The sequence below is a fragment of the Antechinus flavipes genome, chromosome 6 (assembly GCF_016432865.1).
Source record: "Antechinus flavipes isolate AdamAnt ecotype Samford, QLD, Australia chromosome 6, AdamAnt_v2, whole genome shotgun sequence".
Taxonomy (NCBI): Eukaryota; Metazoa; Chordata; class Mammalia; order Dasyuromorphia; family Dasyuridae; genus Antechinus; species Antechinus flavipes.
In genome coordinates, this window is record NC_067403.1 from 28,768,879 (window position 1) to 28,796,093 (window position 27,215).

The 27,215-nt window shown below is 33.3% G+C and overlaps 1 protein-coding gene across 3 annotated transcripts in view; it reads left to right on the plus strand.

Moving 5' to 3' along the window:
• UBE2K (ubiquitin conjugating enzyme E2 K) overlaps positions 1–27,000 on the plus strand; it is a 70,803-nt gene extending 43,803 nt beyond the window's left edge. For all 3 annotated transcript variants that reach the window (XM_051965640.1, XM_051965641.1, XM_051965642.1), the window contains 3 exons: positions 19,205–19,304; positions 25,245–25,373; positions 25,660–27,000. In XM_051965640.1, the coding sequence (XP_051821600.1) occupies positions 19,205–19,304; positions 25,245–25,373; positions 25,660–25,734 (304 nt within the window). In that variant the 3' untranslated portion in view covers positions 25,735–27,000. The remainder of the gene's footprint in view (positions 1–19,204; positions 19,305–25,244; positions 25,374–25,659) is intronic.
• Positions 27,001–27,215: the final 215 nt, after the last annotated feature.

Sequence of the window (27,215 nt, forward strand, 5' to 3'; positions counted from 1 at the left end):
CCTAGGAAAGATTGGTTGTTCTCATAAGAATGTCTAAAAATTATTTGATGAAATTTCTCATGTTATTTTTGTGTACAAGATAAAGAGATGCAGATTTCAAAACTTCTTGAAGTTGGACCCAAGGAGTCATTTTACCCTGTTAGTTTCAGGTTTTGAAATTTTTAATGATAAATTAATTCTTAGTATTCAGAGAAAAGAGCTGTAGGGACATTCATTGTTCACTGATTGTTCATGCTCCTTGTTCAAGGTCCCAATGTCTTAGGGTCTCATTGTAAGGTTCTGCAGATTTCTTCTAGTGTATGCTTGATAAATATGGGCAAAGGAGTGTCTTTAATAGTTCTTCATAATTTTGGAAGGAAGCCTCTAATGGAGTAGCTCAGAGATTTGTCCTTGGCTCTTTGTTCTTTAACACTTTTAAAAAATCAGTTGCTTAGATAAAGATATTGGTAGCATGCTTCTGAAATTTGAAGATGACACAATGCAGAAAGGGATCATTAACATGTCTGATGACTAAAATGCAAAAAGATCTGACCTGGTTAGGATAGGCATAGAGTTTCATATTTGGAGGGAAGTTTGGATCTTAGCCTGAATTAATATGATGTGAATTGTATGACTTCACTTTACCATGCCAATAACATGCATACATTAAGCACCTATAGTGTGATACACATTGGTGTGAGGTGCTGGGGATACAAAGAAAACATCCTGCCATCAAGGAATTTACTTTTTTCTTTTTAAAATTTTCAGTATTTTTTATTTTTCCAAATAGTTTCAACATTATTATTATTATTATAATTGAGGCAATTGGGGTTAAGTGACTTGTCCAGAGTCACATAGCTCGGAATTATTAAGTGTCTGAGTCCAAATTTGAACTCAGATCTTCCTGACTTATAGGGCTGGTGCTCTATCTACTGCGCCACCTAGCTGCCTCCCAGTATTCATTTTGTAAATATTTGCATTCCAGATTTTACTCTTTCTCCCTTATCACTGGTAAGACAGTTAGTTATTAATGTGATTAGAGATATGATTCTTTTAAACAAATTAAGGAGTTTACTTGTTTATGAGGACTTTTTGTTGGATGGAGTTCAAGAAAGGCCTCAGATAAGTGATAGCTTTAGTTGAGTTTTAAAGAACTGCAGATTATTAAAGGTGGAGGCAATAATGGGAGGACAGTATGTTCCAAGGCATGGAGAAAAGAGTTAATTTTTTTCCCCAAAAAATCAGGAAGGTATTCCAATTTGACCATAATGTTCTAAGTGGAGGGGGAGCAATGTGTAATAAGGTTCAGAATGTCATCTGTGACTAGATTATGAAGGAAATTAAATGTAGTTTACCCTGGAGGCAGTAGGGAGCTACTCGGGTTCTTTTATTAAGTGCTCAGATGTGCTTTTGGAATAGCACTAACAGTAATAAGTGGTATTTTAAGACCTAGGCTTTTCTGATGTCTTTCCTGTAACAGTAATACTGTCTATCACAGTTGCTAAAGTATTATAAGCAGTCTATGGTTGAAATGACTTTAAAAATAATTTTTTTCAAAGTTTTTTTGAGGATCAGCATCAAGATAGGCGAACAAGAGCTGAAAGGGCACCAAAGACCATCACTGAAACATGTCCTTCACAGATTCCAAAATTTAGATGTCTTTCCTAGCTGTGGTAAATCATCCGGATAGTTTTTTTTTTCTTTGTCTATATTTCATTAAACTCTGGATATATTTAAGTCCTTTTTAGTGATAACCTTTAGCATCTAGAAAAGGTATTCTTTGCCATAAGTGGTTTTAATAAAAAAAAACCAAAATGGTTGAGAAAAAAAATTAGTTTGTTCAGATATAAAGGAAATATTTCTGAATAGGCAAACTGCTGATAGAGTAAGTATGTGTGCATGTACATGCATGCGTTTTCCTGTGTATGTTTTATTTGTATATAAGATATGGCTCAGAAGATATGGATGAACACTGTCCTGGGCTCAAGTTGTGCAAGAAGAGAAAATTGGTCTGGATTACATTTGAGCGCTTTTTTAGATTTTTAGTAAAATTCCCAATTTTACTTTTATTGCTGAAGCCTAGCTTTTAAATAGTGATGTTTCCCCCGTTATACAGCTGTGAATCACAAAACAAGATTGCATATATCTGCCATTGTGACTGTTGTCAATAGGCAGCAATATGTTGTTATTTTGACTTTCATTTGTTATAACATTTATAATCTATGGCATATATGGTAAGGAAATGTTGAGGCATTATTCATGGGACAAGAATAAAGGTTAGTAAATTATCATCATTAAGTACTTTTAATATAGCTATGAAGCATATTAAAAGAACAGTATAAATTCAGTGGATCAACACAGATGGGAATTGCACAGGATGAGAAAGGAATCTGTTTTGATATGTGGCAATGAAGAGAATATTCTTAATTCATTAGATATTCACTGATCATGATATGAAGGATAAGTGATGGGGTTTTTACATTCAGAACAAAATAAGAGGGAAAGGATTATGAGTTTTGGAGGTTTTCTTCTTATATTTCTTTATTTGGGGGGGTTGCTTTATTCTATCTTCATTTCCCCTAAAGTTATTAGCTTCTGTTCCGAATTCTATTTTTTAAAGAAATTATTTTCCTCGATGAGCTTTTTTTAACCTCCTTTCCCAAACTGGCCAATTTTGTCTCTCTTTTTTTTAAATTTAGTTATTTTTAGTACACTTTGCTTTATGAATGCTGTTGGGAGAGAAAAATCAGAACAAAAGGGAAAAATGGAGAGGAAAAAAAAACAAACAAAAAAGTGAACATAGCATGTGTTGATTTACATTCAATCTCCATAGTTCTTTTTCTGAATATAGATGGTGTTTTCTATCCAAAGTCTATTGGGATTGCCTTGGATCATTGAGAAAGAACCAAGTCTTTTATAGTTGATCATCACATATTACTGTGAACAATGTCTTTCTGGTTCTGCTTGTTTCACTCAGCATCAGTTCATGTAAATCTTTCCAGACTTTTCTAAAATCAGCTTGTTCATCATTTTTTATAGAACAATAATATTCTTATACCACAACTTGTCTAGCTGTTCCACAATTGATGAGCATCTACTTTAGAATGAGTTTTTTATTTAGAAAATACTTAGTACTATGCTAAGCATTGAAAGATAGAAAATGTACATGACAGGCTTTTCCAAAACCTGTCACATCACAAATCTGTTGAGAGGGATTAGTATATCAGAATGCCTGGAAATTAAACCCCAGAACATAAATATGAATATAAATTTTTTATTGAGGTATTTAATGAGAAGTTATAGAGGTTTTTGAATATTGAGTGCATTTTAGCTCAGTATAATGAGACCTATTAACCATATGAATTATAATCTAAGTCTCAGCCAAAATGCTATTTAAACAAAACATAGCTATAAAAACTGGATGATGATTAATTTTTGGCCTTTTTGGAATTTCAGTCAGCAAACATTTATTAAAATGCCTTCTATGTACCTGGTACTATTTTAAGTGTGAGGGAGATATGTGCCTTGATATAAATAGTCAAAATGAAGAATTGAAATTTAAATATTACTGCAGTGCCCTGGGAATATGGATAAAAAATTGACAGTCTCTATTATAAAGATCTCTTATTCTATCAGGAAAGAGGTTTTTAATATTTTTTGTGTCATACCCCATTGGCATTCTGGTGAAGCCATTTGATTGCTTCCTCCTCTGATGTGTTTAAATGTATTAAGTAAAATGCATAAAATTTGAAATAAAACTAGTTATGTGGAAATAGTTACTTGAATATTCATTAAAAAATTTCATGTTTGATAACTTTGCTACTAAAGAGAGACAACTAAATAGCAGGGTCAGGGAGCCCCTTCAAGGTTATTAGGGTGTATCAGCCAGTCAGACAGTAAGGTCTCTTCTTCAGTGTCATGTCCATTTCTGATTTTTAACCAATTCATCGTATCAAGGACTTGGTGATATGTACATTCTTTTCTGATTTTTGTTAAGTTTAGCAATAAAAGTAAGACTTTTTGCCCTCGTGGAACTTATATAAAACATATATTAAGCAAAATTTTTGCAGAGGACTCTTGAAGAAGGCAGCACTTGAAATGAGTCTGAAGGGCTCCAGGTTGTACTTAGAGATCTGGGGGATAACAGAAAACATTATGGCCTGTGGGTCTAAGTGCAGAAGTTGGCTTAGAAGGGAGAGTGACAAACAAAATTGATGGTTTTTTGTCTCCTAAACTTATTTTTGCTTTCTCCTATGTATTTTTAATATATGGACTGGTAGGTGGCGCAGTAGAATGCAGGGCCTGAAATCAAAAGAACTCGTGAGTTCAAATGTGACTTTGGACACTTACTAATTGTGTGACCCTGGGCAAGTCACTTCACCTTTTTGGTCTGTAAAATGAGCTGTAGAAGGAAATTGCAAATTGCTCCAGTATCTCTGCCTAGAAAATCTCAAATGACATCATGCAGAGTTGGACATGACTGAACAATAATGTATTTTAAAATGTTTCTACTTTTTTTTTAAAGGAAGACTTTCTTTCAGTACTGCTTTCTTCTCAATCCTTTCAGTTTGAGAAGGCATCATTTGTTTTCTTTTTTTTTTTTTTAATGCTGAAACAGTTCCTCAAAATAACTGAAGAATATGTTTGCTTAAAGAATTTTCTAGTTAACAGCAATGACTTGCTCACTTCCCTATCTAGGTGCCTTTTCTTCTCCTCTCCCTCTCCCCCAATATCTTCATAATAATTCAGCCAGAATAAAAGATCCTTCACAGCATCTTTCTCTTTTTGGGCTAGTTGGAAAGAATATTTACTTATTTTAAAGAAACCATTATTACAAAAATTGATGATTAAAGCTATAAGGGTTTTTTTTTATTAATTCCTAGTGTTCTTATATCTTATTATCTATTCATCTTCATAGTACCTGTCTTCTTACAACCTATTTACTCCTGAACCAGCTCTAGACCCGATGCTGAAGCCAGAATGAAAAAATAAATCCCAGGTCTAGACTACTGTAGAGCAGTGATCAAATCATGTCCCACATTTTGCTCTTTCCTAAGTTAGGATTTCATTTACTTGTCCAAATGTTACTATCCTTAAATTCTCAGTTCAAGTTGTACTTTATGTGCTATCTTCATAGACTTATTATAATCTTCATGATCTTTTCCCCTTCTGAAAGCATTTTATACTTTTTTTATACTTTCATACTTTATGCTACATAGGTTAAAATTTAATAAATATAGTAATAACTGTTCCCCCCTCTTTTCCCTATAAGAGTCACATTTGAATGTCTTGTTATTACTGCATTCTTGATGCTACTGGCTGTATGTATGTGCTGCTTGACTCTTCCAAGTGGAATGACTAGTTATATTCCCAGAGGCAGACTTTGTCCTTTGACCATGGGAAGAGCAGCCTAGATACCTGCCTGAGCTAACTGCCAAAAACATGCAAAATAGCCTGATTCCATTGACAAGAAGTAAATAATCTTTTTGTGTGTAGGCTCTTGATTCTTTTTGACCTCTCTGTTTACAGTTAACTTTTCTCTTTGGATAGTCTCTTCTCATTACTTTTTCCTAGTTCTACCTGCTTGATCATCCTTTTTCATTCTCTTTGTTGGGTTTTCATCTACCCTGAACCCTTTCCTCTTCTCCTTTTATAGTGGTTTGCTGGGAAATTTTGTCAGAGCAATGTTAATTGGATTCAGTTAGCATATTTCCATGATTTTCAGACCTACTTATCAAACCCTAACCTCTCTCCTGCACTCCTCCCACTTGTCATTGGGACATCTTGAAGTGCATCCTGGAGTTATTGCTCAACATATCTAAAACTGAACATATTTCCTCAGAAATTTTCTCTTTTTTGAATTTCCCTATTAGTAAGGGTGCTGCTGTTCTTGTAGTTACCCAGCTAAGGATAATAGTATTATCTTCAACTCTTCATTTTCTGTAGCTTAATTGACTCTCTTGCCAAGTCCCATTGATTCTACCTTTCCAAGGCGACCATCATGTTGCGACTTCTGCTTGGTCTCTCTGTGACAATCTTGTATTCATTTTTTAAAGCCTCTCATCATGTGCCCCTTTCCTACTTTATTAGTCTTTTTTATAGATGATATTCCATTATCCATTTGTTTATCAAATTTAATTCAAGACCTAAAGTACAGGTCTGATTGTCCTCCCTCTTCCTGGATCCCTGGATTGTCATCCCAGGATCAGATATACATTCTTTTGTTTGACTTTTCAAGTCCTTCATAACTTATTCCTTTCCTACCTTTCTAGTTTCATAAACTTTATTCCCTTTCACATGTTCTGAATCTGATAATAGTATTATTTGGTATTCTTTGAATAAAACATCCTATGTTCTTACTCTGTGCATTTTCACTGGATGTTCCCTATACCTTCTTTTCTTCATCTCTTGGCTTCCTTGATTGCCTTCAGATCTTAGCCAAAATATCGGTTTATGCAAGAAGCCTTTTCTGATGCCCCCTCCCACTTTAATAATAATGCTTTTCTTTGCTATTACCTGCAAGTTGAATGTGCATGTGCACACGTGTATGTATAGAGGATCATTGAAAGGAATCTTGTTTGCATATTGGTGTTTTTTTTTCTCAATAGTATTTTATTTTTCCAAATACATGTCAAGATAATTTTCAATATTTTCTCTCCCTTTTCCTTCTCTACCACCTATCTCCTCAAGATAGCAAGCAATTGGATATAGGTTAAACATTAACATAATTCCATATTTGTCATTGTGAGAAAAATCAGACCAAAAAGAAAAAAAAAATACAAGAAAGAAAAAGCAAACTAATAAAAAGTGAAAATGCTATGCTTTGATCCACATTCAGTTTCCATAGTTCTCTCTTTGGATAAGGATGGTATTTTCCATCCCATTTGTTGGAATTGTCCTGGATCATCAAATTTTGCTGAGAAGAACTTAGTCCTTCACAGTTGATCATTACGTAATTTTGTTGCTGGGTATAATTTTCTCTTGGTTTTATTCATTTCCTTCAGCATCGGCTCATGTCTCTCCAGACTTCTCTGAAGTCATCCTGCTGATTGTTTTCTTATAGAATAATAATGTTCCATTACATTCATAATATCATTCATATTCATATATCATAAATTACCCAGCCATTCTCCAATTGATGGGCATCCACTCAGTTTCCAGTTCCTTGCTCCACAAAAAGGACTGCCACAAACATTTTTTTGCACATGTGGGTCCTTTTCCCTCTTTTATGTTCTCTTTGGGATACAGATTGGATCAAAGGATATGCAGTTTGATAGTTCTTTTCCAAATTAGTACATTTCCAAATTGCTCTCCAGAATGGTGGATCATTTCAGATTATGAACTTTTTGAGCAAACCCCACTCTCTTTGCTTTCTCTGTGTTTCTAATGCTTAGGAGTCTCCTGAAATTGTCTTTTTGAATTGCTATATTTTCCTGAAACATTGGAATCAGAATATGCAGGAGTCCCCGATTGTGTCAAGGGCGAAGCTTCTCCTTAACCCTCTCCCCCTCCTCTGACAAAATTTGTTGTTTGCGTCCTACACTGAACTTCCTATGTCTCCTTGGGGAGTCAAGACAACACAAATATTAGTCAGTCTGCACTAGATTGGGAAACAGCTTTTGTGTTGGGGTCTAGTAGATAATCACACCATTCTATCTTTATAGTCTAGAACTTCCCAATTGAAAAAAAATGCAGCTTTTGCCTTTGCCTTTGCCTTGCCCCTTCCCTTTAGAAGAGATTGTGTTCTTTTCCCACCTCCCTTATGTGCCTTCTCTTCCTTCCTTTGTCCTGCTGTTATAAATGTGCAAACTTCTGTGTTAATTGTTAACCTGAAGGAGTTCTGCATACAAGTTCATTTTGATTACAATAAAATTGAAGTTTTCACTGAAGCTTTGTGAAGTTGTGTCTGTTGCACATAGCAATATCTTAATAAATGGTTACTTGTCTTGAAGGTTGGTTAAATGAAGCTCAGAATAATAGAGTAACAGTAACATCATGCAAAGTTGAAGCTCAGTGTGCTTTGAAGCCACCACTAAAGACTAAACAAAGAGCTATTTTTGCTGTGTTAAAGCTAAGAGGAAGATATAGTATGAAAGAGTTCCTTGTTTGATTAGTTAATAAACATTTAAGCACCTACTATGTAACAGACACTATGCTAAATACTGAGGATTCAAAGAAAAGGGAAAGACAATCTTTTCAAGGAGTTGGAAGAAAAAAACACAGAAATAAGAGGCGGGACAGGGGGAGGAGAGAAAGGTACATGGTGCAGCAGTGGTTGTGGGTTCCCAATCTTGAAGGACCTCTTTAATGTTCACCTTTTATCTCTCATCTTCTCCAAATAGAGGAGGGAGAAGCAGAGAGAACTGAGGAGACATGAGTTGAATTTTAAGGAAGAAGAGTTTCTAGAGAGCAGCTAGGTGGGCAATGATGAGATGGTTAGTTTAGGCAAGTCTCCAGCTACTTCTTCCTCACCTTCCCTCTCTAAAAACTTGTGATTTTAAGATTGGGAAAGATTAGCCAGATTTGGCACAGTGGAACAGTTAGGTATGAGAACACCACTGAGTAATACCACTAGTTCTGATCAAATACATTCCAGCACATGGGAAAAAGTTGAAAGTCTACTTCCGGACACTGAAAAGGCAAATATTATCTCTTCCAGTACTGGTCTTTTAAGCAGAGGCTGAATAATGGAAGAAAGCATGTTTTTGCTCAAACAAAATCAGAACAAACAAATTTATAAGGAAAGTAGAAAACTTGGGAGAAAATGTTTTTTGCAACAAATTTCTCTGATAAAAGCCTCTGTTCTCAGTTATATAGAGAACTGAGTTAAATGTGTAAAAATAAAAGTCATTTCACAATATTGCAGATAATTATGATTGTGATAGAAATATGACAAGATTTCTAAGGTCTTTTTCCAACTCTAAATTTATGATCTGTGTTGATATAGAAGTCATGGAATGCAATGTAAAGTTGGAAAATCATTTCAGACTTGCTGAGTACATCATTCTCAAAAGTAGTGATATTGTAGTTTGGATTTAAAGAATGGGTAAGAAACAGATGAGAATAGAGATCATTTCCAGCATTAAAGAAAGGAATGAGCAAAGATACGGCTGTTGAAAACTCTGGACTACACTAATTTTAGTTAGAAATGACTTTGAGGGAGGAAGCATGCAGTATGTCACTAAAAAGATGCAAAGGCAGAATCATAGGATTATCGTGTCCAGTTTGGAAAAAGAAATTTGAAATAGGGTTAAAATATTTTGAAGCTAGGGAACTAGAACACTGAAGATGTTAGGGGTAAAGAAAGTTTTAAGAGGAAACATAGGCTTTTTCATTTTAGCCATATTTGGAGGACCAAGCAAACAATTGGGAATTTTCAGCTGGAATTTAGGGAAAAACAGAGATTGAGATTTAACATCACAGAAATGGGTGTCAAAAAATGTAGACAGAAGAGAGGAGGCTGAGAACTGAATTCTATGTGAATGTTGTTTGATTAAAAAAGGATACAGTAGGTGAACTGGAGAGTACAGTATTATAAAATCCATGGAAGAACAGTCTTATTAAAACAAGTTGTTCCATAGTATTAGATGTTATAGATAAGTCATGGAGGAAGAGGATAAGTACTTATAAAAATCCCTGAATTGGATTTGGTGATAGCCACCAATTTGGTGATTTAGAAGCTATTTTTGAATTTGGAAAGAAGGAATCAAGTAGAGTTGGTCAAAAGCAAGCATTTATTAAATACCTGCTGTGTTCTAGACACTTGTACTAAGCGCTAAGTTGAGCTGAATTGCAAAAGCTTTGAGGATATGATAAGATTGTGGAGATAAGGCAGGAAGCAGAAATGGCCCTTTTAAAAATTTCTTTTATTATAGCTTTTTATTTACAAGACATACATGGGTAATTTTTCAGGATTGAACCTTGCAAAACCTTCTGTTGCAACTTTTCTCCTCTTTCCCCCCACCCCCTTCCCTAGATGGCAAGTAAACTAATACATATTAAATATGTTAAAGTATATGTTAAATATAATATATGTATGCATAAGAAATGGCCCTTTAAAAAGTTTTTTTCCTCCAGTGTTAGTTCATTTAAGAATGTGATTACTTTAAATCATTGGTAATTGGAAGCACATATAATAATTGGGAACAATGTTGGTTATTATAGCTTATCTCTTCTGGGCCTTTAAAACATGCTGAATTTTCTTCAGAATGCATGCAAACTAGAATTTGGAGTGTTATTTATTTTTGCTTACAAGTTTTTATGAATTTCATTTTAAAATTTGCTGTTCTCTTTGTGAATAATTTGATAATTTTCTGAACCAGTTTTATTTTTGAAAATTAATTTGGTAATACACTTGTGCATAGAGAAATGAAGCCAAATTGGAAACAACTACCCTCATGTTTCTGTTCTTTTCTGTATTAGTGAATCAGCACTAATCTTTTGTTTAGTCAACAGTGTTGGTTGTTAATGCTTTTGCTGTATTTTTTTCTTTAGCTTTTTCCCAATGATATAGAATAAATGTTGACATAAAAACAAGAGGTTGAATCATTGTTTTAGAACTGAAATTAATTTTAAAGCTTATCTTGTCCACTCCTGTCATTCTAATTTTCTTCTTGTTGTTGATTTTATGTCACGTCCCATTCCCTCCCTCCAATTTTTTTTTTAATTTAAGAGATAGATAAGCAAAATCATCTGAAACATTGACATTTCCTGACACCAAATGCTTTATTTCATTTCCTTTAGAGTCCACTACTTTTAGAGCAGTGGAAAAGATTAGTAATGTAGTATATAATAAACAGCCAAGCTTTTGGAAGAAAAAGTCATGACTGAATGCAGATAACATTTTCACTCTTTGTTTACTTAATATTTAATTATAGCTTTATTGCCTTTTCCTCATTTTGAGTTTTCTTTCACACTCTGACTCATGTGAAAATATGTTCAAAATGATTGCACATATATAATCTGTTTCGGATTGCTTGATTTATCTTGGGAAGGTTAAGGAGGGAAAGAGAGGATTTGGAACTCAAAATCTTAATAGAAATGAATATTGAAAACTCTTACATTTGCGAAAACACAATAATACTAAGGGGGGGGGCTCATTAGTTTACACAAACTGCTGCTGGTCAATCTGGAAAGCAGTATGGCAGAAACTAGGTATTTATCCATACCTTATACCTTATATCAAGATAAGAAATTTTTATACGTAAAAGATGATACTATATAAACAGATTAAGAGAGAGTGGAACAGTTCATCTGTTAGATTTGTGTATGAGGGAAGAATTTAGGACCAAAAATTTGAACAGTGGAAATAATAAATTATAATATCCTATATATATGTGTGTGTGTGCGTGTGTGTATGTGTATGTATATATGTACATGTATGTATGTATAAAATATATAGTCACTAATTTTGCTTATACAAAATTAAGTTTTAGCATAAGCAAAACCAGTGCAGCCAAAATTATAAGGAAAGCCGAAAACCTGAGTCGGGAAGGATTTTTGCAATAGATATATGTCTGATAAAGGTCTCATTTCTTAAATATCTAGAGAACTTGAGTAAAATTTATAAAAATTCAAGTCATTCCCTAATTGATAGTCAAAGGATATGACTGTAGTTTTCAGGTTGAAAAAAAGTCAACCCAAAGCTATCTATCATTATGTAAATACTCTTAATCCCTTTTGATCAGAGAAATGCAAATTCATTAAAACAACTCTTGAGGTGTTACCTCACACCTATCAAATTGATTAATGTGACAAAAAAAGGAAAATGTTGGAGAAGATATGCAAAAGGGACACTATTGCATTGTTGGTGGAATTCTGAAGTGATCCAACCATTCTGAAGAACAGTTTGGAACTGTCCAAAGGATACTTTTTGATTTAGCAATACCACTGCTGCATGCTATATCCTAAAGACATCAAAAAAGGGGCTCTTTTTGTGGTGGCTACAAATTGAAAATCAGAAAGATGCCTGTCAATTGGAGAATGGCTATATGGTTGTAAGAGAATATTATTGCACTATAAGAAATGACAAGCGAATATCTGGAGAAATCTGGAAAGATTCACATGAACTTATACATAGTGAAATAAACAGAATGGGGAGAATGTTGTAATAGCAACAGAAATAGCAATATTGTTCAATGAACTGTGAATGGCTTAATTATTCTCCAGGGCATATTCCAATACTAATATATTTCCAATAATTCTTCAAATTACTGGAAATGTCTTAACATAATTGCACAATTATAACCTATATCTAATTGTTTAGTGTCTCAAGGAGGGGAAAGGGAAAAGGAAAGAAGAGAGTCAGGGATAGATTTTGGAACTCAGATTTTTAAATAAAAATGTTTAAAAATTGATAAAAAGAAAAGTCCCCCATATTTTCACTGAGTAAGGATAGGAAGCATATTTCTTTTTCAGATTTCTTAGATCAAATTTAGTTATTGCATTGTACTTACATTTTATGAGTTTTTAATATTGTTTTTCCCTTTCACGATTCTGTTTATTATGTTCTCTCTTGGCTTGCTCTGTAACTATATATAATTGTTTAAATATTCTCTGAATTTCTCATTAAACCATCTCATAGCAATTTAAAATTTTAAAAAGGGACATGAGAACAATTCAGCAAAACCAGTTACCGTAAGAAAATATGATACGTACAAAACCCTTCAGAGCATTTGAAGAGGCATCTTAAAATTTTTATTTACTCATTTATTTGTGGGACAGGATCAATAGGGGCCATTATAATTTTGTAGAATTCAATTTTGACTTGTCTTATTTTTCTAACTGAAGTTATTTTTAGTCATTGGACATATTTTCTGGCTCTGTTTAATTTCCTTGGAACTATTCATCCTTTTTTGTTGTTTCTTACAGCATATTCAGGTACTATAATAATTTATTTGGGTAGCCATTCCACAACTAATAGACCTCTACATTGATTTTACTGCTTCTATAAATATTATGGTGTCTATGGAGATTTTCATTATATTAGTGAACCCCCAGCCCCCCTTTTTTGTTTTAATGGTACAATAACATACTGTTAATACATTTTTACTTTTTTTGATCCATTCCTATATGTGTGGACACCACCTGTCTTCTCCATATGTTTTTCTACCGCAAAGAACATTGCTTATAAGTATTTATTTTAAAAGCATGAGATCTTTCTGTCTATGGTATTCTTGGTTTATTTGCTTAGTGGCATCACTCAGTCTTAAAGGCTATGAATAATTTAACACCTTTATTTTTCTTTTATATATAATTTCAATGTGTTTTCCATACTGTTTAGTTGAATTATTAGTGTCATCATGAAGTGTGTTAGTATACTTCATAGTTCACCCAATGCAGGTTATTTGCATTTTTAAATCTTCATTGTAATCTTCCTGCATTCCAGTTTTCCTGTGAAGTAAATGTAAGAGTTATAATTTCTATTTCTCTTATTGGTTACTGGGATATTTTGGCCATATAGTTATTTCATTTCCTATCATAAAGTATTATTTGATCCCTTCAGGATGAAGGTGACTTACTTTTATATATTTATATCCATTCCCTTTGTATTTTGGAAATCAGATCTTTTATCATAAGTTTACATGAAGAATTTTTCTCCAGTTGGGATTACCTTTTATTTTAAGTGGCATTCATTTTGTTTATGTAAAAACTTTTTTTTCTCCACAAACGTTTGATCAAAAAAGTGGAACTGATCATTCTTCTAGATTAAAAAAATCTTTTAAATGAAGTTTATCCAATTGGAACTTGTTTTGTCATGTGGTAAAAGATAATGATGTAAACCTAATTTATCTTTTAGTTTCCTCAACAGTTATGATCATTTGTGTGAGCTGCTTGGGCCTGAAGTTAGGAAAAAAGCATATAAATCCATCTGAAGACACTTCTTATCTGTGTGATTTGGGCACATCACTTCACCATTGTTTGCATGTTTTGTCTTTTGTAAAATGACCCTTCTGCAGTGTGATTGTGAGATAGGATAATTTTAACAAGCTTATTAGTATAGTATTTGGCACATTGTAAAAGCTATATATAAATGTTAGCCATTTTAATTTTTATTAATAGTCATTAATTTAGTTGACTTGCCCAAATATCATAGAGGTAGGAGTTAAAAAAAAAATACAGGCAAGTATTGCTACCTAGGTCTTCAATTAAAATTTCTGCATTGTGCATTACATTGTGTTTCCTTTGCATTGATTTAATGTGAACTTTTTGAAAATAGATAAAGAAGCAAATGATTTTTATTTCCCTTTTAAAAAATAATAGCTTTTTATTTTCAGAATTTAAGCAAAGATTGTTTTCAACATTCACCTTTGTAAAAACCTTTCGTTCCAAGTTTTTTTCTCTCTTTTCCCCTACTCCAGCCCCATGCAACAATTACTCCGATTCTTCTAAACATATTTCTACATTTAACATGCTACAAAAGAAAACTAATCAAAAAGGGAAAACACTGAGGGGAAAAAAAACAAAAACAAAGAGCAGGCAAACAGCAAAAGAGGTGAAAACACTATGCTTTGATCCACACTCAGTCCTCACAGTCCTCTCTCTGGGTGCAGATGGCTCTTTCCCTCATAAGGCCATTGGAACTGGCCTGAATCACCTCATTGTTGAAAAGAGCCAGGTCCGGCTCAATTGATCATCACATAATCTTGTTACTGTGTACAATGAATTTCTGGTGAGCAGCATCATTTCTTGAGAGTCTTTCCAGGCTTCCTGAAATCAGCCTGCTGCTCTTTTCTTCGAGAGGAATAGGCTTCCAGTACACTCATATCCATAGCTTTGCTTTGATTTTCTTGTTGGTCCTTTCAACATGCAATTGTAGAGGACTAGCAATTGACCGCCCCTGGTTTTGTGCATTAGCTGAATGTGCTTATTATATGGTACAACCTACACAGCTGCAAACAGCCTTTCTTGGTGTGTTTGTCAGCATTATGCTGGGTTTGGGTCTCTTGACACAATTTGAAACATACTTTGTCATTTGAATTATTGGATTTGAGAAAAGGGCCTTGGTTCCAATCTCTCCCTGGTCTCCTACCTGTCAGCTTCTTTGGGCCTCAGTTTCTTTCATTTGTAAATGAGGATATTGTTTTAGACCTGAAGTCCTTTGTGGTTTTAAGTCTGTGATCTTGATTAAAGTCAGTGATAGTTTATTACCAGGAATACTGCAGGATAGGCTTGGGGAATAAAAAATCCAGATTTTAAAGGCCTTTCAAGTTTGAAAATACAAACTCACGAATTATACTTTTTCTTAAGGGTAATAATAAACTGTGGGTACAGTCTTGTTCTGGAAATTTAAACATTTGGTAAAAGAATGAGAGATACTATATAATTGTTAAGTAGTGTGAGTTAAGATCCTTTCTTCCTTTTTCTTTTTCTCTTAACACTTTTTTTCCTGGGTTTTCTTGTAAAAATAGATGTAAGATAAAATGTGCATAAGTAGTGAAATTTATGTACTATATATAGCTTAATAAAATATTAAAGCAGTGCATTTTAAAACTGCTAAATGGTAAGGTTAGTAGTGGTTTGTAGTCTCTTTTTTTAAAATGTGGCTTCCACCAACTCCTTGCCACACACCTATCTTTAGAGCAGTGTAACTTTTAATCAATACAGATGGTACCATAGGAAATATATTGAAGAATAAACAAAAATGTAAATGTGACACTGATGATATTCTGTTAGTTGTGACTTTTCAGTTATAAATTTGTTTTAGTTTAATTTGTGTAGGAGAGAGAATAAGAAGTATCTTTTGCTTTTATAAGAACTATAAGAAACATGAGTTTCTTTGTAAAATTTTGGAAGGATTACCAGAATTATGACCAAATGAAATTTTGAGATCAGAATTATTGTCTTTAGTTTGATAGTCATTGTGAAATTAGTTGTTAAAAGACGTCTCTCAGTTCATCTTTGTAACTTTTTATTTGTAATATGGGATTTTAATGGATAAGGAAATATTTTATCAGGGTTTGTTTGCTGTGGAATTTGGCATATAGTACAAGAAGTTTTATTAAATAAAATACCAGATAGAATCCATTTTACAAGATTGAACATGTATAAACCATGGTGGGGAGGGAGTGAAGGAAGGAGAAAGAAAATTTGAAATTCCAAAACTTTTTTAAGTGAAATGTTAAAAGTTGTCTTTACATGCGACTGGAAAAAATAAATTTTTTTTTTTTAAAACTACCACTTACAGTACTGAGTGTAACAGGAAACTGAGGACTTCTCACAATAATAACCTTGGGTAGTTTTGACTCCACATTAAGGCTCTGGTTAATTATTAAGACTCTGGAAAAGGGCAAAGACTTGATCTTCCAGCAAAAAATACCTAAGGTTACCCCTTTAATGCTTGTTCAGCTGCCTAGAGAAAAGCCTGACCAATTGTTTGAAGGCTAGAGATATCTGAGAAGTCTCAAACCTAGCAATCCCTATCTGATTGATTGAGGAAAAGCAAAACAGACCAAAGCCCCTTAGTTACTAGCTCAGAAATTTAGAAACGAACCCCTCTTGCTTAATTGATTACTTAGCTTTGAAGCAAAACAGACCCTTTTTCTTAATAACATTTTGAAACATTGCTTAACCAAAACCCAGGTACCACCAAAAAACCATCTGTATTCCAAAGACAAATAAGAAATAAAGACCAAGTTGGCCAATGATTTTAAAAGGATTAACAGGAGATGGGTGGATGAATAGGGTTTCTGTAAACCTCCACTATATAACTATGCTCTTTGGCTTTCCCTGCTCCAGACTTTCTGGTGAAGGGACACTGCCCTCTTCTCAGGAATATCAAAATAAAGAAACTTTCTGTTTGTACCACGCCTTGGAACAGTCGATTGGATTTAGGATCTTTGCATCCTACACAGTACTATTTCCTTTTAATATCTTGGTATCTGTAGTTCTTCTTGTGTGTTCATAATTTAATATTTCTGACCCAAGTTTTCCCATTCTGAAGTGGTTTTTTTTTTTTTTTTTAATATTAAGACCATTTAGGGAAATTCTGTAATTGTTCAAGGAATCACCACTGGAAATGGATACAGTAGTGATACTTTAAAACTTTAGAATTTATGAATCTGTACGTAGTTCTACATCTTGAAAATGTTTTGTATATTCATTTGTCAAAATTGAAGATTTTTAAAAGGCCAGCTATGAAATCTTAGCTATGAAAGATATAAGGCATTTTCACATTTTCCTTAAAATATTTAATACTACATTATTCTGTATCATTTTATCACTATGAACTTATTGATACTTGATGATATTCAAACATTAGGATTGTGTGATATAGTAAATATTTGGAATAAATGTTGCTTGAGAAAGCAGTTGAGTAGAGGCCAGGTTTATGTTCAAGAAGAAAGATATGGGACAAGTCACTTATTCTCCCTGGTGACTTTTCAAGACTCAAAGCTACATTGGCAATAAGACTTTTCAGTACCAATGAAATTACATTTGTAGAGAAGAACAAGAATGCCGACTTGTAAACTATGAACACTTTTGTATGCCCACTTTGATTTGATATTGGTACAATAGTTATGGTTTTCACTTAGAGGGTGGTAGCTTATTTTCCATAAATTTCCTTTCTTCTTCCCTTTTTCTTTTTCCCTTTCTTTCTCTCTCCTCCCCCCAACACATGGTTTTCCATATCCTAATGATGACAGGTTAGATTTAAAAAGATGAAGTAGCCAAACTCTATTCTTTTTAATTTGAAGGAAGCTTGTACTATGCTAAGTTTATTCTGACTGGCTTTTTTTTGTTTGTTTTGAACTCTGAGATGAATTTAGGAATTGTCAGTACTATTTTGTTTTCTTTGTCTTTATTCACAAATTTCTCATTGTTTGGAACATCAGCGAACTATGGAAAGATTTATTGTACATTTTATTCTATCCCTCTAAAAACAAGTGTTTCATTTAATATGTGAGAGAATGTAAAGTTTCTCTCTTTTTTCTTGGCATCTCCCTAGAGATAATCATAAATCAAATGGACTGTTTTTATTCTTTCATTCTGCTAGGATTGTTAGTAATGAGGTTCAAATTTGCATAATCCCCTTGTAAGAGAAAGAAAGGGGGATTTCATTTCTTGCCATTGATCTACCTATGTAATATTAGTTTTAGTTTGCTGTTTTGATTTTCCTAATTTGCCTTCTGAAGCCGAATGTGTCATTTTCTTTCTTTTCATAAGTATGTTATATTGTCTAAAATGTGCTTTAGAAGACCTACGTGTAACTCCAGTTCAGCAAAATAACAATGTTGATTTCATAAGTTTTTTTTTAAGAACTTTTTTTTGAGCGGGTACGTTATTCTTTATTTTAGCTTTTTCCCCCCTGACTCTTGAGCATTCTTTTAGAATGTTACCTAGTGCTTTCAGATTTTCCTAAAAATATTTGAATATTTCAAAACTTTAGTATAACTTAGCTCATTTTTTCAAGTCAGTACAAAAGAAGTAGTTAGTAATTTTCCATCATTTTATGTTATGGGTTCTGCCTGCAGAAGTGAATAGAAAGTCAGGAAAGAAAACCTTGTATTTTGGCTGTTTTGTCTGTCCTCCAGAATTTCGTTATCACATTGGTGACAACTGGATAAAACATAGGGACAAAACATATGCACAAATTTTTCTTTCTTTCTTCCTTTTTTTGGGGGGTGGGAGGGGACGAAGAAAGGATTGAGTTGAAAAGAATGTAAAAACTAAAGAAATCTCAATCATGGTATAATCATATTTTAGAGTAGGGTGAGCTTCCTGGTTTTTTGGTAAGTCCTGAGAGTTGAGAATGATTTTTGCATTTTAAAAGAAAATTAAATATTATTTATAAATGTAAAAACTATTCTTCAGGCTAAAGACAGGGCAAAAAACTAGCCACTTTATTTTGCATACCTCTCTTGTATATTGGAAAGGGTATTGGTTGTCGAACTAGAAGATTATGGACTTAGTCCTGGCTTTTCCATTCACTCACTATGACTTGGGCCAGTAATTTAACATCTGAGCTATTTCCTCCTGTCTACAATGGGAGTAATAATAGACCAACTCTTTTCACAACAGACTTTTGAAAACCCAATTCTGATTATGATAGGGACTATGGAAAAATATAAAGAGGTATTCAGATGTAAAATAAAAATGGAAAGGCTGCCTTTAATTTTTCTATTTTTTAATGTTCTTAGTTTTCAGAAAAATCATGTTTTTTATTTCCTTGCTGAAAAACACACTTTTTTTTTTAATAAAAAATGTTTTCATACTTGAATTTTAGGGCAGCAGCAATGACTCTAAGGACAGTATTGCTCTCATTGCAAGCATTATTGGCAGCTGCAGAACCAGATGATCCACAAGATGCAGTAGTAGCAAATCAGGTAAGGTATCTGAAACTCATTTGTACTTTATTTTGAAATTTAGCATATTAAATGAAAATCACACTTAACTTTCATTTTCTCAATTTTAATGTTTAAAAGTTCTTAAGATAGACAGTTCTAATGCTAAGATTAATTTTTGAACAAATTAATTTTTGAGGTTATATCAGTAGTCTCTTAATTATAACTGAAAATTTAATATATCTATTCCTGACTAGAATTCACTGAAGAGTGATCAATCTCCTAACTTAAATACATGGAATTCATTGCTATTTCATCTTTGAAAGTGATCCTTACTCAGATAGCAGTCTGTTGTCTTATAGTGATTAGAGTGCTTCTATGTAACTGATATTCTCGTGACAGTGGCTAATTGATAACCTTTTTATTGGAGCAAAATCAGTGGATTTATCTTAAGAAAGTCTGCTTTTTTTAGGTAGGCTAATTTTTATTATATATAAAACTTTTCAAAATTGTTTTGATCTAATAATCATTTTAAATCCTGGGTGCAAAATTAACAATTCATCTAGGTCTCTTATTCTTATTTAATAGCCTGTGCAGAATAGAAAGTTCTTTTTTTGGCATTAGCTATTAATGTTTAGCTGTTATGGACCCAGAGCCTCTAATCACGGGGGAGGGATATCAGTTTTTTGTTGCTCTTTAGGCATTCAGTTGTATCTGACCCTTCAGGACCCCATTTGTGTACTAGGTACTAAAGTGCTTTGCCATTTCCTTTTCCAGCTCATTTTACTGATGAGGGAACTGAGGCAAATAGAGTTAAGTGACTTGTGACCCTGGGCAAGTCTCAGAATAGATTTGATCTCATAAAGATGACTTTTCCTGATTCTAAGTCCCATGTTCTATCTACTATATCATCTAGATGACTTCCCAAATCACTTTATAATCCAATTTTATTCATTCTTCCAAAGCAGATAGAATAAAACTTGTATTTTCCTTGTATTGATTGGGTTGTCTTTTAGCAAGATCCATTTTATAGCTGTAAAATCATTGAACACTTTTTTGCTATTTTACTAAGTAAAAACTCATGATTAAGGAAGAAAAGTATGTACCTTACACAAATTCTACTTTACTGATGAGTGGCCTTTTGTCTATTAAATTTCCATGTGTTGCATTTAAAGTTGTTTTTTACCTGATTATATATATGCATAGATTTCAGTCCAACAAGTATTTACTAAATATACATATGAGAGAGTGTTCTAAAGTCACAAGGGTCAAATATGGCCTTCGATTACTAGCTTTGTGACTTTGGGCAAGGCCTTTAACCCTTTTTGCTTGATTTTCCTCATCTGAAGGAAGGAAATGACAAATCATTTTGTTTTCCCAAAAAAACACAAATGAGATCATGAAGAGTAGGACCTGAGTGAAACGATTGAACAGCAAAAACTGGAATGGCATTTGTATTACCTATCTCAAAGTATTGTTCTGGGAAAAGAAAATTGTGTAAATCTTAAAGTACTATGTAAATGTGTGTGTAGATTTGTTCTTACATTAAGAAAAAGGAGGTGATGTGGTAAAACTAGAATAGCAAATGCATGAGAGTGTGTGTTAGGATAATGAACATTATGTTCAGGAGACAGAATAATACATGCTTGATTAGAGCAGATTTTAAAAGTAGAGCAGACCCACTTTGCAAAATAGGGCATACTAGTAGTATTAACAAACAAAGCAACCATGAAAGTTGCAGGAAACATTAAAAGAACATTTTGATCACAGAAAGTGGATTAGTTTGGCTAGAATTTAGAGTTCATGGAAGGATAGTGATAGGGCATTAAGATAAGGTAGTTATTGGAATTGTAAACAGGCAGTAAGGAGTCATAGAAGATTTTCTAGTGTAGAAGTAGTCTGGACAGATTTATAGCACTTAACTTTGTGCTTCACTGGATTAGCACTCCATTGCATATGATCTTGCTGTTTTCTCCAGGAAACAATCAATTCATCATTTATATCTAATATTATCTGTACATCTTGAAAATAATTATTTCTGCAGAGAAAGGAAGTGAGGTCTTTTTATTTGCTTAACGATTTTTCTTCCTATGGCAAGCCTTACTTCTATAGATAATTCAGTTTCCTTTTTTAAATAGTTGCTTAAAGCAAGGGGATTTATATGAGAGATCAGAACACAGACATGGAGAAGAACAAATTAACAGAAGGTAGTCCTTTGTGATATGAGGATCAATGATTTTTAAAAGCTCTTTTTTTCATTTTTAAGATTCTATTAGAGGAGACACAGTTAAAAGAACATGGAAAAAAAGATTTCCCATGTTTTCTATTCTGGTTCAAATTGAGCTTTGAGTATCCTGGGCAGGGTCAGTGGGTCAGGAGAAAGGGAACATGACATCAATCCAGAACTTACCTACTTTATCAGGCAAAGTTTCTTGTACTTTCCTTGGGCCTATAGTCTTTGAAGACCATGAACTATTTATTCATGGAGATTGTCTTTGAATTGAAAGGAGAGGAGGACCAAGTTCAGATCTAAGTTATCTTAGACATTTATCTTTGGACCTTAGTTTACTTCATCTCTAAAATAAAAGAGATTGAAGCCCTTATCTTAGGATTCATCAACGAAATGACAACAGAGTGCTTGTTACATCTTCTTCCTGTAATTTTGGGGGATCGTAGGAATGTAATATGTAGTTATTATTTGTTGAGCATCTGCATCTACAGTGTATTGTGCTATTGGGACAATATAAAACTCCAGGGTATTATATTTTACCAAACTTGTAATCAACAACTCTCTCTTTGAAAGTGTAAAACATTGTAGAGTAACGCCTTAAAGCACTTAAAGCATTTCAGGGTTAAGTGCCTAGCTAAAGGTCATATGGGCTTGTAAGTGTCTCGTTTCTGAGGCTAGATTTGAATTCGGGACCCTCATAACCCCCAGGACCGGGTTTTGATTCACTGTGCCTTCTAGCTGCCTCAGTGTTGACTTAATGTACAAGTTTTTAGATTATTTTTATTTTTAAAATCCTGAGTTCATTTTTTATTTAGTCCAGAAATATTCTTTATATAGCATTGTGGTATAAGTTTAACTGCATATATTACTATTTTTTCTCCATAGCAGTAGCCAAAAAATTAAGGATACCTTGATTAATATTTAGAACTTATTTGCATTTGATCTTCATTTCCTCTTTATATATATAACCTGAATCGATCCTGCTCTCTCTTTTTCCTTCACATTTGGGCTACTTTCTCTTATCAGATTTTTCTCAGCCATCTTTAACTTTTCTGTGTGAGAGCTGAGACCTGCTTGTTCCCCCTAATGCAGCTGTCTTGTTGCTGCAGCATTCTGTAGCTGACACGCCATGGCTGCTTTTCCTTGGCCACCTCGACACAGTATTTACCTTGTGATTTTCCTCTGACTTTCTCTTCTCTTTCTTCAGTTTATTAAACTCTCCATAACTTACTAAGGCTGCTAGTGGATGCTGCCTCAGACCGATTAGCTGTGTGACTATTGCCATGTTACTTAGCGGACTTGCACATTCTCTTCATCTCTAACAAAATAAGGATTATAATTTCATGTCATTGTCAGAATTGTTAGTATCAGATTTTGTAACGTCCTTTGCAAACTTGAAATGGTTATGCTAACTGCTATCATCGTTATTAATAAATCCTGCATGATCCAGAGAGAGGAGATAGAAAAATAAGAAAGATGATCTGTGCCTTTAAATAGCTAGTTAGATTAAAACACGAATAGTGAAAATTTTGAAAAGTGCTTTATTCTTATTTAGAAATGATTACTTTTCCCTTCCCTTCAATAATCTTTTATTATTAACTTTTTAACAACTGCAACTGTTTCTACATAAAATGAACAGAAAGACTTTTTGGATATGAAACTATAAATATTTGTAGAACCTTTTTAAAAAGCATATGTCAAATTCAGTATCATAATACATATATTCCCTTGTTTATTCTTGATCTTTTCTGAATTCTCTTCCTCTCTCCTTGGTATTTTTAAATTGTTATTGACATTCAAAAAACTTTCTGCTCTCTGGAACTCCTAATTCCTCCTTCACATGATAACAGTTTTATGTTGATTTTCCAATGTTTGTAAATGATTTCGTTTAAATATTTTAGAAATCATTTGTTATAACTGCCTATATTTTGAATTCTCAATGTCCTTTTCATTATTTAAAAAAATCAAAATATTATCTAAATGTATAAGACATTCCTTCTCTTCTCCCAGATTTTTCAGAGGTCTCTGTCAATAACTATATAAATATATATCCAGGTTATTTCAGCACTATGGTAGATAGTTCATATAGACTTGGTGATTTAAACTGTCTCCAGTTGAATATTCTTTTACCATCTTCTCATCTCTGTTATAACAATAATCTGGAATAATAAGCATTCTAATTCTTTAATCTTCCTTTTACAGTTTAAAAACAGTTCTTTTTGTTAGCTTTTATTGCATATCTCACTTTGTGTTTTGGATTTTGATATAGTTGACATCTTTCAGGGATTGTGTAATTTTTAAGATTCATTATCAATTGCTGATTCTGTCCACTTAGGTGGTACTCCCTGACTTGAGCTGCTCATCATCATTATGCTGATCTTCTCTTTGTATCTTTGCATCAATCTCTTCCTATCCTAAGCTTTATAGGTTTTTGCCTTTGGGATCCCATGCAGAATCTTTTGGACATTTTAAAGCCCTTCAGTCTACCCATGTTTTCAACCCATGTTATATATTTACTTCTTTTCCCGAACTTTGTGTTTTAGCCCAACTGACCTTTTTTACTGTTCTTATCATTGAACACTCCTTCCTCTGTCTCTGCGTCTGTCCCCACGCCTAGAATGTGTTCTGTCCTTAAAATTACTTGTATTCATTTTGTATAGACCTATTCATGCATGTGATTTAAATTTCCTTTAAGGCAGCGATTATTTCTTATTTACTTTTATAGCCTTGAATTGACATTATATAGAAGCCAGTGCAGCTATTTAAAAAAAATTTAATGTACTCATTTCATCCCCAAATGTTTACAAAAGCATCCCCATTTGCTTGAAGCAAATTATATGTACATAATGTTCCTGTTGACATTTAAACTGTAATTAATTTTGAAGCCAGCCATGGTAAATACTCATTCCTTAATATTCAAGGTGTGTTTGGAATGTTAGCAATGATTTTTTTCACCTTATAGTAAGAAAAGTCTTTAGAAATGTAAATCTGCATTATATTAAATTTTAGCTTTTACGCACAGCCATTGCCTGCCTTTAATTTAGCTGTATTTCCCTCCCTTTGGTGACCTTTTTCCCTCCTCTTCTACAAATATTACTGTGCAGCAATCTTACAATTCAGGTTCCAGATTTCTTTTATTTTGGGTCAAGAAACGTAATAATACAAATCACTTGTCATAGAAAAATAAAACTTACAAGCAACTTTTAAAGAAGAGTGAAAAAGATGCCTAGTGAATATAAATCCCTATTGATAATCCCCCTAAAAAGCACGTAAAAGATTTAGATTAACCCAGATTGTTGTTGAGTGCATGATTTATGAAGGATTTATTAATTTATGATTGAATCACAGAGGATGAAAGATAATCAAAGGTTGTAATCTCTGGTAGAGGAGAGAGACCCACAACGAAATATTAATAGTAACACATTTATGTAGTGTTTTAAGATATGCAAGGCACTTTCCCTTTGAGGGAGGGTAGGTATTTTAAATCATCATTATTCACATTTTTCAGATGAGAAAACAGCTTCAAGAGAAATAAAAGGGTCTTCTCCAGAGGCTTACAGCTTTGGAGTTTTGGAGTCAAGATTTATACCCTGACTTCATCTGCAAGCTAATCGCGTAGCATTTTGAGTGTGTTCCTTATGTAATAGAACTTGGAAGTCTGGTCAGGCTTTTTAAGTTTTGGCACCTGAAATACTTGTTGTGTGTAGTTTTATTTGAACCAAATAATTGTTTCATTTTGTTTTCTCATATAGTACAAACAAAATCCAGAAATGTTCAAACAGACAGCTCGACTTTGGGCACATGTGTATGCTGGAGCACCAGTTTCTAGTCCAGAATACACCAAAAAAATAGAAAACCTATGTGCTATGGGCTTTGATAGGGTAAGTACATTTTATCACGTGCTTTATTTTTATTATTGCTTGGAGAAATGGAGAGGGATCAGAAAGGTTGCTGAAATGATCTTTACTGTTTTTGTCTATCATTTTTAGTTGCTTAAAAAAAAATTAAAAATCCAAGCAACTAAATCAGTTTTTTGCTATGAAAACGTTTTATATATACATGTAGTAAACTTTACAAAGGGTTTGCCAGTTCAACATCATAAACAGAAAAAATGCTTTTGAAATTTCTTTGAGGGGATCTGATTCTTTTTTCCCTGTTTCTTTTCAGAATGCAGTAATAGTGGCCTTGTCTTCAAAATCATGGGATGTAGAGACTGCAACAGAATTGCTTCTGAGTAACTGAGGCATAGAGAGAAAAATGCTGCTGTAGTCCAGTCTGCCCCCTTCTTGAGGAGCATCACCATCTGTTATTTTTAGAATTCTGCATAGATTCTTTTAAAACTGGCATTCTTGCCTAATTATTATCTAGGCATGATTGAAGACTGAAAAAAAACAAACCCTGCTCTGTAAATAAAGCTAATTAAACGTCTGTGTAAATTTAAAAAGGGGAAATACTTTAATTTTTTTTTCTTACTAAATAGTGTAAAAATTCTTTGAGCTCAGCTAAGACTACGGGAAAACAAAACATGCTACTTTAGCATTTAGCAGTGTGACCAAGACTAGCAAGAGTTTGCATCAGGATTTTGTTGAATAATTATTTAAGTAATATTTTGAACGTGTTAAGGCCATCCAAATTGTTGATGTCATTCTTCACAGCTACCTTAATGTTTTTAACATTGATTTTCTGTGCCTGTGAATTTACTTGCATGCCTGTATTTTGCTAGACCTCTTAGAACCTGGTAGCTGGAGAGAGCACCATTTTAAATATTTGCGTGCTTAGAAAACTTAAAGACCAAAAAAAAAAATTGGTTGAAAATGGTGACCTATTCAGAACCTTTTCTATCCCTGTCATTGGATCGGGGCACCACATTTACTTTCTCTTCAATTTACATAGCTAAATTCTCATGGTAAATTAATTTTTTCTTTGTTTTTCTGGTTGAGAATGTGCCATTTTTAATAGCTTATGTTCCATCTTCATATGACAATATTTTGTCATTATACTTCATGCAGTCTTGGAACCTTCATGCATAAGAGGTGGTGCAAAAATGGGGCTATTGGATTTTATTTTTTCTAAGACCAGTACATTCTTATGTTGTGGTTTTCCTGTAATTAGAGGAAGAACATAACTTAATTTTCACTGTTTGGACACACTTTTTAAAAACTGTCTGCTGCCTCAGTAGTTGAAGATTTTTTTTTTTTTTTTGAGTACTTGTTTTAATGCAATCAACAATTTGCAACAGTTTTCTATTATTTGGGGCTTTATTGTAAGGATTGCTTATCAGGTACTTAAAATTTCACTTTTGCTTACATTTCCCCATTGTTGCCACATGGAAGCTGTTAATGTTTTCTTGTACATACTTAAAATGCACATAAAAAGAAATGGAAGTGTGTTAAAAACCTAGCTTTCTTTATGATGTTTCTGACAAGAATTGAAAAATCTTACTTTCTTGTGTACATACACTCAGACTTTCTATTCGTATTAAAATGACATTACATCCTCAATTCAAAAGTTTGAAAATTCTTAGTTTTGCAAATTAGATTATCAGTGTGGCCATTTATAGAATGTTGAACTTAATTTATGCCAACAGGCATATATATATATATACTTCAAGTAGAATTATTGTTGAGTTTTTCGGTCTGATGAAGAAGCAGAAGTTTAGAGACTGGATTAGGTTGTGGTATGTCACATCAAAAGCTTCCATTCCCCAACAGATTATTTATCTA